The 15,345-nt window shown below is 43.6% G+C and overlaps 1 protein-coding gene across 2 annotated transcripts in view; it reads right to left on the reverse strand.

The window, feature by feature from the left end:
* plekhh2 (pleckstrin homology domain containing, family H (with MyTH4 domain) member 2) overlaps window positions 1-15,345 on the reverse strand; it is a 70,439-nt gene that overhangs the window by 20,416 nt on the left and 34,678 nt on the right. For both annotated transcript variants that reach the window (XM_021608248.2, XM_021608243.2), the window contains exons 3-8: window positions 6,930-6,992; window positions 6,128-6,277; window positions 5,808-5,891; window positions 5,485-5,566; window positions 5,214-5,393; window positions 8-894 (exon numbers count right to left, since the gene is read on the reverse strand). In XM_021608248.2, the coding sequence (XP_021463923.2) occupies window positions 8-894; window positions 5,214-5,393; window positions 5,485-5,566; window positions 5,808-5,891; window positions 6,128-6,277; window positions 6,930-6,992 (1,446 nt within the window). The remainder of the gene's footprint in view (window positions 1-7; window positions 895-5,213; window positions 5,394-5,484; window positions 5,567-5,807; window positions 5,892-6,127; window positions 6,278-6,929; window positions 6,993-15,345) is intronic.

Genomic DNA, 15,345 nt, shown 5'->3' on the forward strand with positions numbered 1-15,345 from the left:
TGCTCACCCAGGAGGGGAATCTGTGTAGAGGGGGTGTTGGTGGTTTGCTCCCTGGCACCGTGGGAGGGGGGTCTGGGTTCTCTGGGGGCTCCTCTTCGTCCGTGGCGAATGAGGCTGGTGAGGTGCTCAAGGTTGGCTTGGTGGCTGGCTGAGGTGGAGTGTCTCTGCTTGTCTCCATGCTGACCTCCTGTTCCTGATCCAGGTCGGTCTCCTGGGGCCTAAGGGGGCGGAGCATGCTGATGGCATTGCGTGTACGTCCATGAGCCGCCTCCGTGCTGATTGGCGGCTGGCTCAGGTGTCTCTTGGCCAGTGCCACGCTCATCACTCCAAATCCAGCGGTCGTCCGCAGGCGGGGCTGCTTGAGGGAGGCAGGGAGGTCTCTGGAGTCCTGGGTGGAGGTTGGGCGCTTGGGGGTGAGGGTGGGGGTGAGGATGGGGCTAGGGGTGTTGGAGGGGTCACTGGAGGAGGACGAAGAGTCTAGTCTCTGGGACTGGAAGCGTTTGTTGAGTTCGTCCGAGGAGCAGTCCTCAAGCTTCCTTTCCCTGACCCCGTCCTTCTCCGCCAGACCCCCCTCCCCGGACCCCGGCAGGTGGAAGTGGGGGCGCTTAGTACGCTCCATGTCATCATCGAACAGAGAGCTGCTGTCATCGGACGCCGTGAGGTAGGTATCGCTGCCGGGACGGCTGTACTTCAGAGGACACCCCCCTCCCTCACTGAAACGTCCACCCTCGCCCTCTGAAGCAGCATTGGTGAGCACAGAGGACACACAGCGAAACTCTGGCCCTCCTGCGCTCTCACACACACTCTCAGACTCCTCCTCTGAGGTAGCATCCGCTGCTCTGTGGCCTCCACTCTCTGCCCCGGAGGAGTATGATGTCTGGTTAGTGCCGTTATCTGTCAAAGTAAACAAACACACTCCATGTCAATATCATGTACCAAATAACATACCAAATCAATGTTCTTCAACCCTGGTACTGGGGACCCACAGACGATGCTGTGCAGGCTTTTGAATTATGATTAGTTAAGCTTCATTAGGTGTGTTAGCACAAAACTATGAAATAACACACATGGAATAATGTAGTAACCAAAACATTTGTTAAACAAATCAAATATATTTTATATTTGAGATTCTTCAAAGTAGCCATCCTTTCCTTGATGTCAGCTTTGGTTACTACAGAATTCCATATGTGTTATTTCATAGTTTTGATGTCTTCACTATTATTCTACAGTTGAAGTCGGAAGTTTACATACACTTAGGTTGGAGTCATTAAAACTTGTTTTCAACCATTCCACAAATTTCTTGTTAACAAACTATAGATTTGGCAAGTTGGTTAGGACATCTACTTTGTGCATTACATAAGTCATTTTTCCAACAATTGTTTACATACAGATTATTTCACTTATAAATCACTGTATCACAAGTCCAGTGGGTCAGAAGTTTCATACACTAAGTTGACTGTGCCTTTAAACTGCTTAGAAAATTCCAGAAAATTATGTCATGGCTTTAGAAGCTTCTGTTAGGCTAATTGACATAATTTGAGTCAATTTAAGATGTACCTGTGGATGTGTTTCAAGGCCTACCTTCAAACTCAGTGCCTCTTTGCTTGACATCATAGGAAAATCAAAAGAAATCAGCCAAGACCTCAGAATTGTTTTTTGTAGACCTCCACAAATCTGGTTCATCCTTGGGAGCAATTTCCAAACGCCTGAAGTTACCACTTTAATCTGTACAAACAAAAGTATGCAAGTATAAACACCATGGGACCACGCAGGAAGAAGACGCGTTCTGTCTCCTAGAGATGAACGTACTTTGGTGTGAAAAGTGCAAATCAATTCCAGAACAACAGCAAAGGACCTTGTGAAGATGCTGGAGGAAACAGGTATAAAAGTATCTATATCCACAGTAAAACGAGTCCAATATCGACATAACCTGAAAGGTCGCTCAGCAAGGAAGAAGCCACTGCTCCAAAACCGCCATAAAAAAACAGACTACGGTTTGCAACTGCACATGGGGACAAAGATCATACTTTTTGGGGAAATGTTCTCTGGTCTGATGAAACAAAAATAGAACTGTTTGACCATAATGACAATCGTTATGTTTGGAGGAAAAAGGGGGAGGCTTGCAAGCTGAAGAACAGCATCCCAACCGTGAAGCATGGGGGTGGCAGCATCATGTTGTGGGGTGCTTTGCTGCAGGAGGGACTGGTGCACTTCACAAAATAGATTGCATCATGAGGACGGAAAATTATGTGGATATATTGAAGCAACATCTCAAGACATCAGTCAGGAAGTTAAAGCTTGGTCGCAAATGGGTCTTCCAAATGGACAATGACCCCAAGCATACTTCCAAAGTTGTGGAAAAATGGCTTAAGGACAACAGTCAAGGTATTGGAGTGGCCATCAGAAAGCCCTGACCTCAATCCTATAGAAAATTTGTGGGCAGAACTGAAAAAGCATGTGCGAGCAAAAAGGCCTACAAACCTGACTCAGTTACACCAGCTCTGTCAGGAGGAATGGGCCAAAATTCAACAAACTTATTGTGGGAAGCTTGTGGAAGGCTACCCGAAACGTTTGACCCAAGTTAAACAAGTTAAAGGCAATGCTACCAAATACTAATTGAGTGTATGTACACTTCTGACCCACTGGGAATGCGATGAAAGAAATAAAAGCTGAAATAAATCATTCTCTCCATGATTATTCTGACATTTCACATTCTTAAAATACAGTGGTGATCCTAACTGACCTAAGGCAGCGAATGTTTACAAGGATTGAATGTCAGGAATTGTGAAAACTGAGTTTAAATGTACTTGGCTAAGGTGTATGTAAAGTTCCGACTTCAACTGTACAATGTAGAAAATAGTATAAAATAAAGAAAAAACCTTGAATGAGTAGGTGTGCCCAAACTTTTGACATGAAGCAATTCTAATAGAACTCTACCTTTTTGAATGGAATGTATGGGACACGATACTAAGGCTACCATTACTTATCATACAAGCACTGTTTTGGTACAAATTATATATACAGTGGGGCAAAAAAGTATTTAGTAAGCCACCAATTGTGGAACGCAAAAATATTCTTAAAAATATTTAACCTCCACACATTAACAAGTCCAATAGCTCAAATGAAAGATAAACACCTTATTTGAGATATATTGGATTCATCCTCATCACCTTTACGTTATGCAACCTGCTTACAAGGTCTCTCCTTTGTTGCAGATCCACACACAAATGCAACTTTACCATGTTCAACCACAAGTCATTTAATAAATATGGACAAAATCTGTGCTGGAACAAAAACAAAAAAAGTACCACAATAAAATAACAATATGGGGTAAAGTGACTATGCATAGATAATAAACAGCGAGTAGCAGCAGAGTGTAATTGCAAATAGTCCAGGTGGCCCTTTGATTCATTGTTCAGCAGTCTTGTGGCTTGGGGGTAGAAGCTGTTAAGGAGCCTATTGAACCTAGACTTGGCGCACAGGTATCGCTTGCTGTGGGGTAGCATTAGAGAACAGTCTATGACTTGGGTGACTGGAATCGTTGACAATTTTTTGGGCCTTTTTCTGACACAGCCTACTATATAGGTCCTGGATGGCAGGAAGCTTGGCCCCAGTGATGTACTGGGCCGTATGCACTACCCTCTGTAGTGCCTTATGGTCGGATACTCGAGCAGTTGCCATACCAGGCGGAGATGCGACTGGTCAGGATGCTCTCGATGGTGCAGCTGTAGAACCTTCTGAGGATCTGGAGATTCATGACAAATCAAGTCTCCTGAGGGGGAAAAGGTGTTGTCATGCCCTCTTCATGACTTTCTTGATGTGTTTAACCATGATAGTTTGTTGGTGATGTGGCCACCAAGGAACTTGAAACTCTGAACCCCCTCCACTACAGCCCTGGCGATGTGAAGGGGGCTGTTCGGCCCTCCTTTTCCTGTAGTCCACGACCATCTCATTTGTCTTGCTCACGTTGAGGGAAAGGTTCTTGTCCTGCCACCACACTGCCAGGTCTCTTACCTCCTCCCTATAGGCTGTCTCATTGTTGTCGGTGATCAGGCCTACCACCGTTGTGTCGTCAGCAAACTTAATGATGGTGTTGGAGTCGTGCTTGGCCACGCAGTCGTTGGTGAACAGGGAGTGCAGGAACACGCGGCCTTGTGAATGTTGGCTTCTGGTTGGGATATGTACGTACGGTCACTGTGGGGACGACATCGTCGATGCATTTATTGATGAAGCCGGTGACTGAGGTGGTGTATTCCTCAATGCCATATTCTAGTCTGTGCTAGCAATAGAACGGACGGTAGAGGTGGGTTACCCACTCGCCCAAAAAATTCTCATCTCCGCCCCCTTTATTTCCTTCATGTGAATTACGGGGATTAAGGCCATTATATCCTTTGCGTCCGACTCATTATAGAAAATACCTTCGTCCAGTTCGAGGTGAGTAATTGCTGTTCGGATATCCAGAAGCTCTTTTCGGTCATAAGAGCATCAACATTATGTACAAAAGAAGTAAAAAATAAGTTACAAACAATGCCAAAAAAACACACAAAATAGCACAATTGGTTAGGAGCCTGTAAAACGGTCACAATTAAGGTCACAATCAGAATTGTCTATATTATCTGTGTTTTTTTTAGTTGGTAGATAACATTAGTTTGGCATGATATTACCATATTTTCTTCTACCAGGAAATCCACATGGCAGTCATTTTATTAAAATGGCCACCCTGATTGACTGACAGGCTTCCCAGACAGCCTCAATCTTAAAAATGTTCCTTAAGATATCTAGTATTAATGTACCAAGTTTGATACTTGTATCATAAAATGGAACAATAAATTCACCTATACACTGGACTAGTGGTTCTCCTGGACCAGAAGTGAAGAACATACGATGTAGGATCTTAATTTGATCAGTCTTCTGATGCTAAGAATTGTCCTGTGGAGCAGGAAATGCAAACGTGTAGTATATTCAAAGTTTAAAAAGGTTTTTAAACTTTGTAATTTCCACTTAAATGTCAGACATGATTTGCCTTAACAAACAATGTATCAACACCTACAAAAATCTCCATGAATTACAATTCACATTTCCTGTTGCTGCAGGATAATTTTCCTGCTGTAGAAAACAGGCTCAAATGAAGATCCTACATCTGTAGTACGACATTGAGTCATAGAAATTATCAGTGGTGGTCATCCAGTAGATATGAGGAGGTAGGGACTGACCAGTGTTGTTCCCCCCTTCGGCCTCGGGCTGGGTTCTGAGGGTCCTCTGGACGGGCTCGGGGCCTGTTAGGACCTGGGGGTTCTTCCCTCGTACCTGGAAACAGCCAAACGTCAGGCTGCTGAGACGCTGGGCTTCCCCGGGCTTAGACTGGACACCAACTCCTCGCTTTTGCTCCAGGGCTGGAACACATACATGAAACGGAGACTTTAAAATGTCTAGCCAGGGGACTTGGGTGTGTGTGTGTGTGTGTGTCTTTCCTGTGGTCCTTACCCTGCATCTGTTTCTGTATCTCCTGGATCTGAGCCTCCTGCTGAATGTTGGTCTCTCTAAGAGCAGCATTCTCCACCTCAAACTGGGAACAGCACAAACTCTTGTAACACCAAAAAGCATCAACACTAATACTATACAAAAACACACACGCTTGATTTACTTTCCTTGTGGTGGCCAAACAATTGATTCCCATTGAAAGTCCTATTTCCCTGACCCTAATTGCAACCCTATAAGCCTAAAATAGCATTTTTCCTTGTGGAGACTGGCAAAACGTTTTCCTTGTTTTGTTATCCTTGTGAGGACATACACTTGATGTACTGTACCTCACACAGCTTCAGCATCACCCACTCTTTGATCTTTGCTGCTTTCTCCTCCACAGTCTTAGCATCCTGGGCTCGGATCTGTTTCTGGTAAGGGAGAGAGACAGATATCAACACTGATCTAGGATCAGCATACCCTCCCCACAATCCTAACCTTAACCATTACGGGGGGAAAGAACAAAACTGACCTTAGATCACTGTCTAGTGGCAGCTCTTTACCTACTCCTCCAGCTGTAGTCACAAACACTGTTCTAGGATCAGCTTACCCTCCCACAATCCTAAACTTAACCATTAAGGGAGAAAGTCTAGGGACAACTGTTTACCTGCTCCTCCAGCTGTGTCTCCAGCAGGGTGATGACATCATCCTTCTCCTGTAGGAGAGACTGTAGGTCCTGACAGCGTTTGAACAACCGCACCTCAGAGTCACCTGACTGACCGTCTGGAGCCTTCGCCTTCTCCTCCATCCACTGCACCTGAGAGAGACACACACACACTGTTACAAAGAGTATGCATACGCACACATCACACATAATAGAATGAGCTCAAGAAATATACAGGTAACTTCCCAAATAAAGGAAACACCTGAGTAAATGAGGTGTATGTCAAAGTATGTCAAAAGGACAGGTGTGGCTCCTGAGTTAATTAAGCAATTAACATCCCATCATGCTTAGGGTCATGTATAAAAATGGTGGGCAGGCCATTATTTTGGCTACCATGGCTATGGCCCCATAGGATGAAAAAGCCCCCATCCACAGGGCACGAGTGGTCACTGAAGGGTTTGACGAGCATGAAAACATGTAAACCATATGCCATGTCTCAGTCACCGGATCTCAACCCAACTGAACACTTATGGGAGGTTCTGGAGTGGTGGCTGAGAAGACAGTTTCCACCACCATCAAAACACCAAATGATGGAATTTCTCAGGCAAGAATGGTGTTGCATCCCTCCAGTAGAGTTCCAGACATGTGTAGAATCTATGCCAAGGTGCATTGAAGCTGTTCTAACTAGTGGTGACCCAACACCCTATGAAGACACTTTGTTGGTGTTGCCTTTATTTTGGCATTTACCTGTACATGTAACACATACACACACACACACACACACACACACACACACCTCATTTACCTGCTGGTGAGCTTTGAAGGCACGTTTGTCTGCCTCTACCACCTGCGTCTCCAGCTGCTGAATCTGTAAGGGGGAGAATGATGGACGACATGTTTATGTTCCATGTTTACATACACAGTCCCTGACTACATCCTCAGTCCCACTCCCCTCACTTGCACTGAATGATGTGAACGAGACCTTTCATTCCCCTCTTGGTCTAGCACATTAAAACAATGTTTCTGCAGTCTTAGAGGAGAAATATCAACCTCCGCTCAAGCCCAAATGCAACAACTACATCCAAATAAAGAATGGGAGGTGGTGCATATTAGACATAGTGAGTGTCATTACTGATAACACTTCCTGATTTATGTTCCTAAATGGAAGAGGGAACCGTTACATTCTCCAAATGCTCTTGCCTTGAGCATCCATTGTCAAATATATTTTGTATTCGATTTAATTTTTTTTTTACTAATAACAAAAATGCATCTATGTCATCACTAAACCTGTATAGTTAAGACTAACTCTTTGCCTACTTATGTGAGACTTGACTCCTGTTGTACTGCCCCTCTTGGTTACGGCTACAGTGTGTTACACGGAAGTCTGGTTGGACGTGAAAGTGTACGGGTGACAAGTCTCATGGTTACAGCCGGTCCTTTGTGTGCCCTGACCAGAGAGGACTCTTAGAAAGCTGCCAGGCTCGTGTTAAACCACAGAGACACAGAGAGCGCCATTAATACCAGAGAACACCACTGTTTACACTGCAACGAGACGCCTAACAGATCTAGTGCACTTCGCACGCCACTTGGTCACAATTACAGTGGAAACACCCACGCACGGGCACGCACGGGCACGCATACATACACACACACACACACACAAAGGAAAGAACGCACTGACGCGCACACAGACACAGCTTTGTGGGAACGGGGAATGTGGAAGAACTTATGAGTAGCATTCCTGTCAAATGCCTCAGCTCAAAGTGGCGGAAGTGGCAGAGAAACCAATGTCTTCTGAGGAGGCACACGAAGAATCCCCAGCCCTCTGACAAACACGGCCTTAGAATGTGCCGCAACAAAGTCCCATTACAGCAGCGGCATTCTATCCAAAACACACACACACAGTCCAGTATTCTGTGATCATGACATCATGGTGAGGCTATAGTGGAGCCTGTATAGACTGGAGAGCTGGCTCCAGAGTTGCTGTTGGACTCTCATTGCTCTGGCACTGGTTCTACTCAGCAATGTGTTTCCCTTTAGTTCTAGTAACTGGGAAATGGACCCAGCCCAGCCGGACCCAGAGGTTAGCTGATGCTATGCCCTTACACACACACACACACACACACACACACACACACACCCACACACACACTCAGAGTTTCCATTGCAGGAGAATAATACGTTTGGAAGACTCGCCATGTGGATCAAAACTGTAATGTATGGGTTTTCTGTGTGTGTGTGTGTGTGTGTGTGCGCGTGTGTGTGTGAGTGTGTGTGTGTGTACATAGGGAGCAAGAACCAAGGACGTTGTTTTATGGATATTTCAGTAGACCTAAAAGCCTAGTGAAATATTTTAAAAAGGGCAGTCAGTGAAGGCAGTGGTACACAGCAAATCCTGTCTGAACCAGTCGGGTCCGCTCTGTCTTCCAACTCCGGCTGAGGGAAGGAAGGCCTGGAGCCTATTCACAGCAGGGGCAGACTGTACACAATTGTACACACACACTACCCTAACTGTGGCCAGTGTTGTGCCAGCTGGACCAAAGGGTGTGTTCAGATCAAAAACACACATGAAACCTGCAGAGGGGTTGGGTTAAATGTGGAAGATACATTTCGGTTGAATGCATTGAGTTGTGCAACTAAACCCTTTCCCCTTTCCAATACGGCACCATACACACACACAGGGCATAAGCGACATCCTTTTTTTTGTTACTTATTTTTACTCAGTCAGGGTTTCAACTCATTTTTAGATAGATAAATGAATCTAGCCAGCTATCTAAAAGTAATCATGGCAGATTTACAGACCGGGCACGTGCTCAGGGGCCCTGACCTCCGATATCACATTAATATGGCATAAGTTATGGCAAAATTTCAGGAAATTAGCTTTAAAACTTCAACAATTTCTCCCCCCCCCTCTGCAAAATGTGCAGGAAATTGGATGTAAAACTGCTAATTTATCTCTCCGCGCCATGGCAAAGTATATAGAGAGTATAATTGCATGACATGAGTTATACATTCTACATATGTAGAAGTTCAGAAAACTTGCTTTAAAAGTGCAAAATGTTATCCATGCCCTATGACAAAATATGAAGAATTGCAGGAAATTTAAGCTAAAACTTTGTCAAGAGGGGGGCCACTTAAATGTTTTGCCCACTAGGTGGGGGCACCCCAACCAAATCTCGCTTAGGGTCAGCCCTGCACACACATACAAATGGACACACGCACATGCACACAAAGGGGCAGGCAGACAAGCACACACACACACACACACACACACACACATCTTCTTAGGAAGGATTCTTCAGAGCCCAAGGCCGTCCACAAATGACAACCCACAGCTTTCTCTCAATGCACAGATATAGCATCAGGCAGAGAATAGAACTGTAATTACAGGCAGGGAATTCCATGGTGGCATAATGAGGCTGAGACTCAGATTTTTCACTTTAAAAGTATGCCAAACAAAAACCATCGATTGCAAAGTTAACCCTTTACACTCATGGGAATTGGCCGATATGCAAAGGGCAAAATTGAGATGCTTCTTACAGAAGACATATGAAAAGCATATGCATAAACATGGTAGCAATTGAAAAGGAACAGTTTGGAGATTATAGGAAAATTATTTGACCAAAAGTTGAGAACACAACAGTTCACCTGACACGAGACCGAATCCAAAAATTACACTTTTGATTTTGTTCATTTGACAATTTTACTGTACCCTTCGTTGCATTTGTTGATAAAAGAAATCAGAAAATAATCTGGATACATTCAGTAACACGATAAGGATATTCCTGGAAAATGTGGGGTAGGTGCAACAAAAGACAAAATAATTACAAGGGTTCTCAGTGAGAGGACTAACTGGTGTCTCCAAGTGGTCACACACCTCTCCAAAAAGCCTGTTCTTATTGTCAATTTATTAAAAAAAACAATGTCAAAGTGTTAAGCTTTCACAATGCAATTCAGGGAAACAGATCAACATTTTGGTGCATATAGAATGAAGTTGTGACTGCATTCAGCAAATGTCCTTCGCCAATAGACAAACATACCCTGCGTTGTTCTGAACAGAATGAGCCTATGACGCCATGTCATCTTGTAACTCTACATCACACATGGTGATTATAAACGTTGACACTGTATATAACATTAGTTTTATGATATGGAAATGTGAAGTGCACATTTGGACTCACAGGTGTTAGGCTTGCTTGCATGACTTCAAATCGGTATTTATTGATCCTCAATGTCTCATCTTTTAAAATATATAGAGTCCTCTTAATTTACAGCATTTTCCTCACTCAGACAAAGAAACGTGCAAAAGTTGCCCAATTAGCGGGAGGGATGGTGGCAACTTCTTGACGCGCGAGGTGCTCAAGTTCAGAACAGCTGCCAGTCAAAACCCATCCAGCGCTGTGAAGCGCAGTCAGAGCACTGGTGTCATGTATAGCAGGTTACTGTACAGCCACTGTGTTTATCAGAGCCCAAATCTGCCATTTTCAAGTTGTATATGGGTATAAGTATAAAGGGCTACACAAGCCATACAACTCCATGCACGAGCCATACAACTCCATGCACGAGCCATACAACTCCATGCACGAGCCATACAACTCCATGCACAGCTTATTATGTCAGAGTTAATGGACTGCTGTCTTTCCATCGGCCCTATACAGTGGTGTAGTGGTGCCTGGAGAAGTGGGTCCTGTGTGAAGGAATGGCACCCTGTGTGAAAAATGCTGTTTTCCTTTAGATTTGTCAGATTTCCACTCTCAAAATCACACTTGAAAAAATATACTAAAATGTTAAGTTCTAAGTCCACAACAATGCTTAAACCACATCAGCAGACCGTCTGGGGGAGAACAACAATAATAAATGTCTGGGAGGGTGTAATTGCCCTTTTAATTCAATTGAGCAAAACAAATTATTATTTATTTATGAATTGATCTTTAATTAAATGAGTTGACTCTTCACATGGGATGATTTCACTGAACAACAAAAGAAAGAGAATATTGAATGATCCCCAATGATCCATCGCAACTCTCAAAAATGTTTTCAACATACATCTGCAATATGATAGTCTAGAAACTAAAGCTTTGGTTGTCTCCCTCTCAGGCTTCTATGTCTTCTCCCTGGACCTCCTCAATGTACACCTCTTAAACAACGGACTCTGAGGCCTCATCTTCACTGTCACTTTCCAACCTTGTTGAGGATGGCTCCTTGTCACGCTCAAAAAGCCTCAAATTAGCCCGGATGGCCACCACTTTTTCAACCTTGTATTGGTCAGCCTGTTGCGTGCTTTGGTGTGTGTGTTCCCAAACAAGGACCAGTTGCGCTCTGAGGGGGCTGATGTTGGTGGGATTTGGAGGATGATGAAGGCAACAAGGGAAAGAGCCTCAGATCCACAAAGTCCCTTCCACCAGGTGGCTGATGAGATACAGTGCCTTGCGAAAGTATTCGGCCCCCTTGAACTTTGCGACCTTTTGCCACATTTCAGGCTTCAAACATAAAGATATAAAATTGTATTTTTTGTGAAGAATCAACAACAAGTGGGACACAACCATGAAGTGGAACGACATTTATTGGATATTTCAAACTTTTTTAACAAAACAAAAACTGAAAAATTGGGCGTGCAAAATTATTCAGCCCCCTTAAGTTAAATACTTTGTAGCGCCACCTTTTGCTGCGATTACAGCTGTAAGTCGCTTGGGGTATGTCTCTATCAGTTTTGCACATCGAGAGACTGAAATTTGTTCTCATTCCTCCTTGCAAAACAGCTCAAGCTCAGTGAGGTTGGATGGAGAGCATTTGTGAACAGCAGTTTTCAGTTCTTTCCACAGATTCTCGATTGGATTCAGGTCTGGACTTTGACTTGGCCATTCTAACACCTGGATATGTTTATTTTTGAACCATTCCATTGTAGATTTTGCTTTATGTTTTGGATCATTGTCTTGTTGGAAGACAAATCTCCGTCCCAGTCTCAGGTCTTTTGCAGACTCCATCAGGTTTTCTTCCAGAATGGTTATGTATTTGGCTCCATCCATCTTCCCATCAATTTTAACCATCTTCCCTGTCCCTGCTGAAGAAAAGCAGGCCCAAACCATGATGCTGCCACCACCATGTTTGACAGTGGGGATGGTGTGTTCAGCTGTGTTGCTTTTACGCCAAACATAACGTTTTGCATTGTTGCCAAAAAGTTCAATTTTGGTTTCATCTGACCAGAGCACCTTCTTCCACATGTTTGTTGTGTCTCCCAGGTGGCTTGTGGCAAACTTTAAACAACATTTTTTATGGATATCTTTAAGAAATGGCTTTCTTCTTGCCACTCTTCCATAAAGGCCAGATTTGTGAAATATACGACTGATTGTTGTCCTATGGACAGAGTCTCCCACCTCAGCTGTAGATCTCTGCAGTTCATCCAGAGTGATCATGGGCCTCTTGGCTGCATCTCTGATCAGTCTTCTCCTTGTATGAGCTGAAAGTTTAGAGGGACGGCCAGGTCTTGGTAGATTTGGAGTGGTCTGATACTCCTTCCATTTCAATATTATCGCTTGCACAGTGCTCCTTGGGATGTTTAAAGCTTGGGAAATCTTTTTGTATCCAAATCCGGCTTTAAACTTCTTCACAACAGTATCTCGGACCTGCCTGGTGTGTTCCTTGTTCTTCATGATGCTCTCTGCGCTTTTAACGGACCTCTGAGACTATCACAGTGCAGGTGCATTTATACGGAGACTTGATTACACACAGGTGGATTGTATTTATCATCATTAGTCATTTAGGTCAACATTGGATCATTCAGAGATCCTCACTGGACTTCTGGAGAGAGTTTGCTGCACTGAAAGTAAAGGGGCTGAATAATTTTGCACGCCCAATTTTTCAGTTTTTGATTTGTTAAAAAAGTTTGAAATATCCAATAAATGTCGTTCCACTTCATGATTGTGTCCCACTTGTTGTTGATTCTTCACAAAAAAATACAGTTTTATATCTTTATGTTTGAAGCCTGAAATGTGGCAAAAGGTCGCAAAGTTCAAGGGGGCCGAATACTTTCGCAAGGCACTGTATGTTGGCATGACTGCCATATTGCATCGCCATCCCAAAGCCCTTGCTTGGAAGTGTACTTCGCCAGACTGCCAAGAACCTTGTCCTCATTCAGGCCAAGGTGGCGAGACACGGTAGTGATGATACCATAGGCCTTGTTGATCTCTGCACCAGACAGGATGATCTTGCCAGCATACTTGGGGTCCAACATGTATACTGCGGCGTGTAAGTCTGAACATCAGACAGGTTGGCATTGTCTCCCTCAATCTGTGCAATGGCTACTGCTATAGGTTTCAGGAGTTTCAGGCTGCTTACCATTCTCTCCCAAAATACATCATCCAGGAGGATCCTTTTGATGGGGCAGACTGTGATATGGCCATTTCTTGGAGAGACTCCTTCCCCTCCAGGAGACTGTCAAACATGCTGACAACACAATCCCAACAGGTGCTGCTGGTCAGCTTCAATGTGGTGCTCTTATTCTTCTCACTTTGCTTGGTGAGGTAGATTGCTGCTATAACTTGATGACCCTTCACAAACCTAACCATTTCCTTGGCTCTATTGTAGGGTGTATCCATTGTTTTCAGTTGCATGATGTCCTTGAGGAGCAGATTCAAGGCATGAGCAGCACAGCCAATGGGTGTGATGTGAGGGTAGGACTCCTCCACTTTAGACCAAGCAGCCTTCATGTTCGCAACATTGTCTGTCACCAGTGCAAATACCTTCTCTGTCCAAGGTAATTGATGACTGCCTTCAGCTCATCTGCAATGTAGAGACTGGTGTGTCTGTTGTCCCTTGTGTCTGTGCTCTTGTAGAGTACTGGTTGAGGGGTGGAGATGATGTAGTTAATTCTTCCTTGCTCACGAAACATTCGACCACTCACCAGAGATGATTCCAATACAGTCTGCTTTCGCTATGATTTGCTTGACCTTCACTTGAACTCTATTGAACTCTGCATCCTGCAAATGAGTAGATAAAGCATGACTGGTTGGAGGGGTGTATGCTGGGAGAAGAACATTCAGAAATCTCTTCCAATACACATTGCCTGTGAGCATCAGAGGTGAACCAGTTGCATACACAGCTCGAGCAAGACATTTTTCAGCATTTCTCTGACTACGTTCCTCCATTGAGTAAAAACAACTCCTGATTCCAGGAGGACCATAAGCTGTTGCTATCGATAAGGTGTCTGATTCATCATTTTCACCTCTAATAGAAGTAGAGGGACTTTTGTCAGAGGTTGCTTGTTGTGAGCGCTGAGGGAACTTTATGCACTTGGCCAGATGATTCTGCGTCTTTGCATTCTTCACATACGATTTGGTGCAGTATTTGCAAAGGTGCACAGCATTTCCTTCTACATTAATTGCAGTGAAATGTCTCCACACATCAGATAATGCCCGTGGAATTTTCCTGTAAAGATTAGAAACCATTTTGTAAAACAAAATGAAATACAATTCCATGTACAAATAAATAGTTAAGCAGTTAGATTAATCAACTCATTTGTAAGATAGATTTTTTTTTAAATGAAACATGTTTGGAAACAGGTGAATTAACACTCCTCGGTTAGCAGGCTCAAGCAAGCTAAAACCAACATGGTAGCAAAAACTAACTAGCAGAAACTGTTAACAAGTTAGACATTAAACACACTTTGCTGTAGGCTACTATTTACTAGTTAACAAAAAATATTGTCATATAAAATATATTCACCCCACCCAGTATTGTAATCAAAACTTACCAGAAAGCATGTCGTCCTTGGCTCAGACAATGTAATAGTGTGGGCTCAATAGCATCTCATTAGTGTGCAAGATCTTGAGAATCAGCTGTACATGTTATGGAAGAATGCACTGCTCATGTGATGGAAGAATGCACTTTGCATTTGCAATTCTGTTGAATTGGGGATAGTTGAACCAAAATATGCCACAAAACCTAGAATTGCCATTTGTGTATCCCACAAAAAAGGTTCACTGTTAAGCTAAATTCCTCAAATTCCAGGGCTTAACTTCCCTTGGAAAATCTCTGAAAAAACTGTAGATTTACCATAAAGTTTCCAACCCTAGTTATACTACATAATTAATAAGTTGTATGCCTCCACTACACTACTTTGATACGCAACAGAAGGGATTAAGAAGCGAGTATAGCAATCCCCACTGACAAAAAGTGGGTATAGGGTGTATACCTGTGTATAGCCTCCACTTCCTTTGTTTTAT

This window comes from Oncorhynchus mykiss, chromosome 1 (assembly GCF_013265735.2).
Source record: "Oncorhynchus mykiss isolate Arlee chromosome 1, USDA_OmykA_1.1, whole genome shotgun sequence".
Lineage (NCBI taxonomy): Eukaryota > Metazoa > Chordata > Actinopteri > Salmoniformes > Salmonidae > Oncorhynchus > Oncorhynchus mykiss.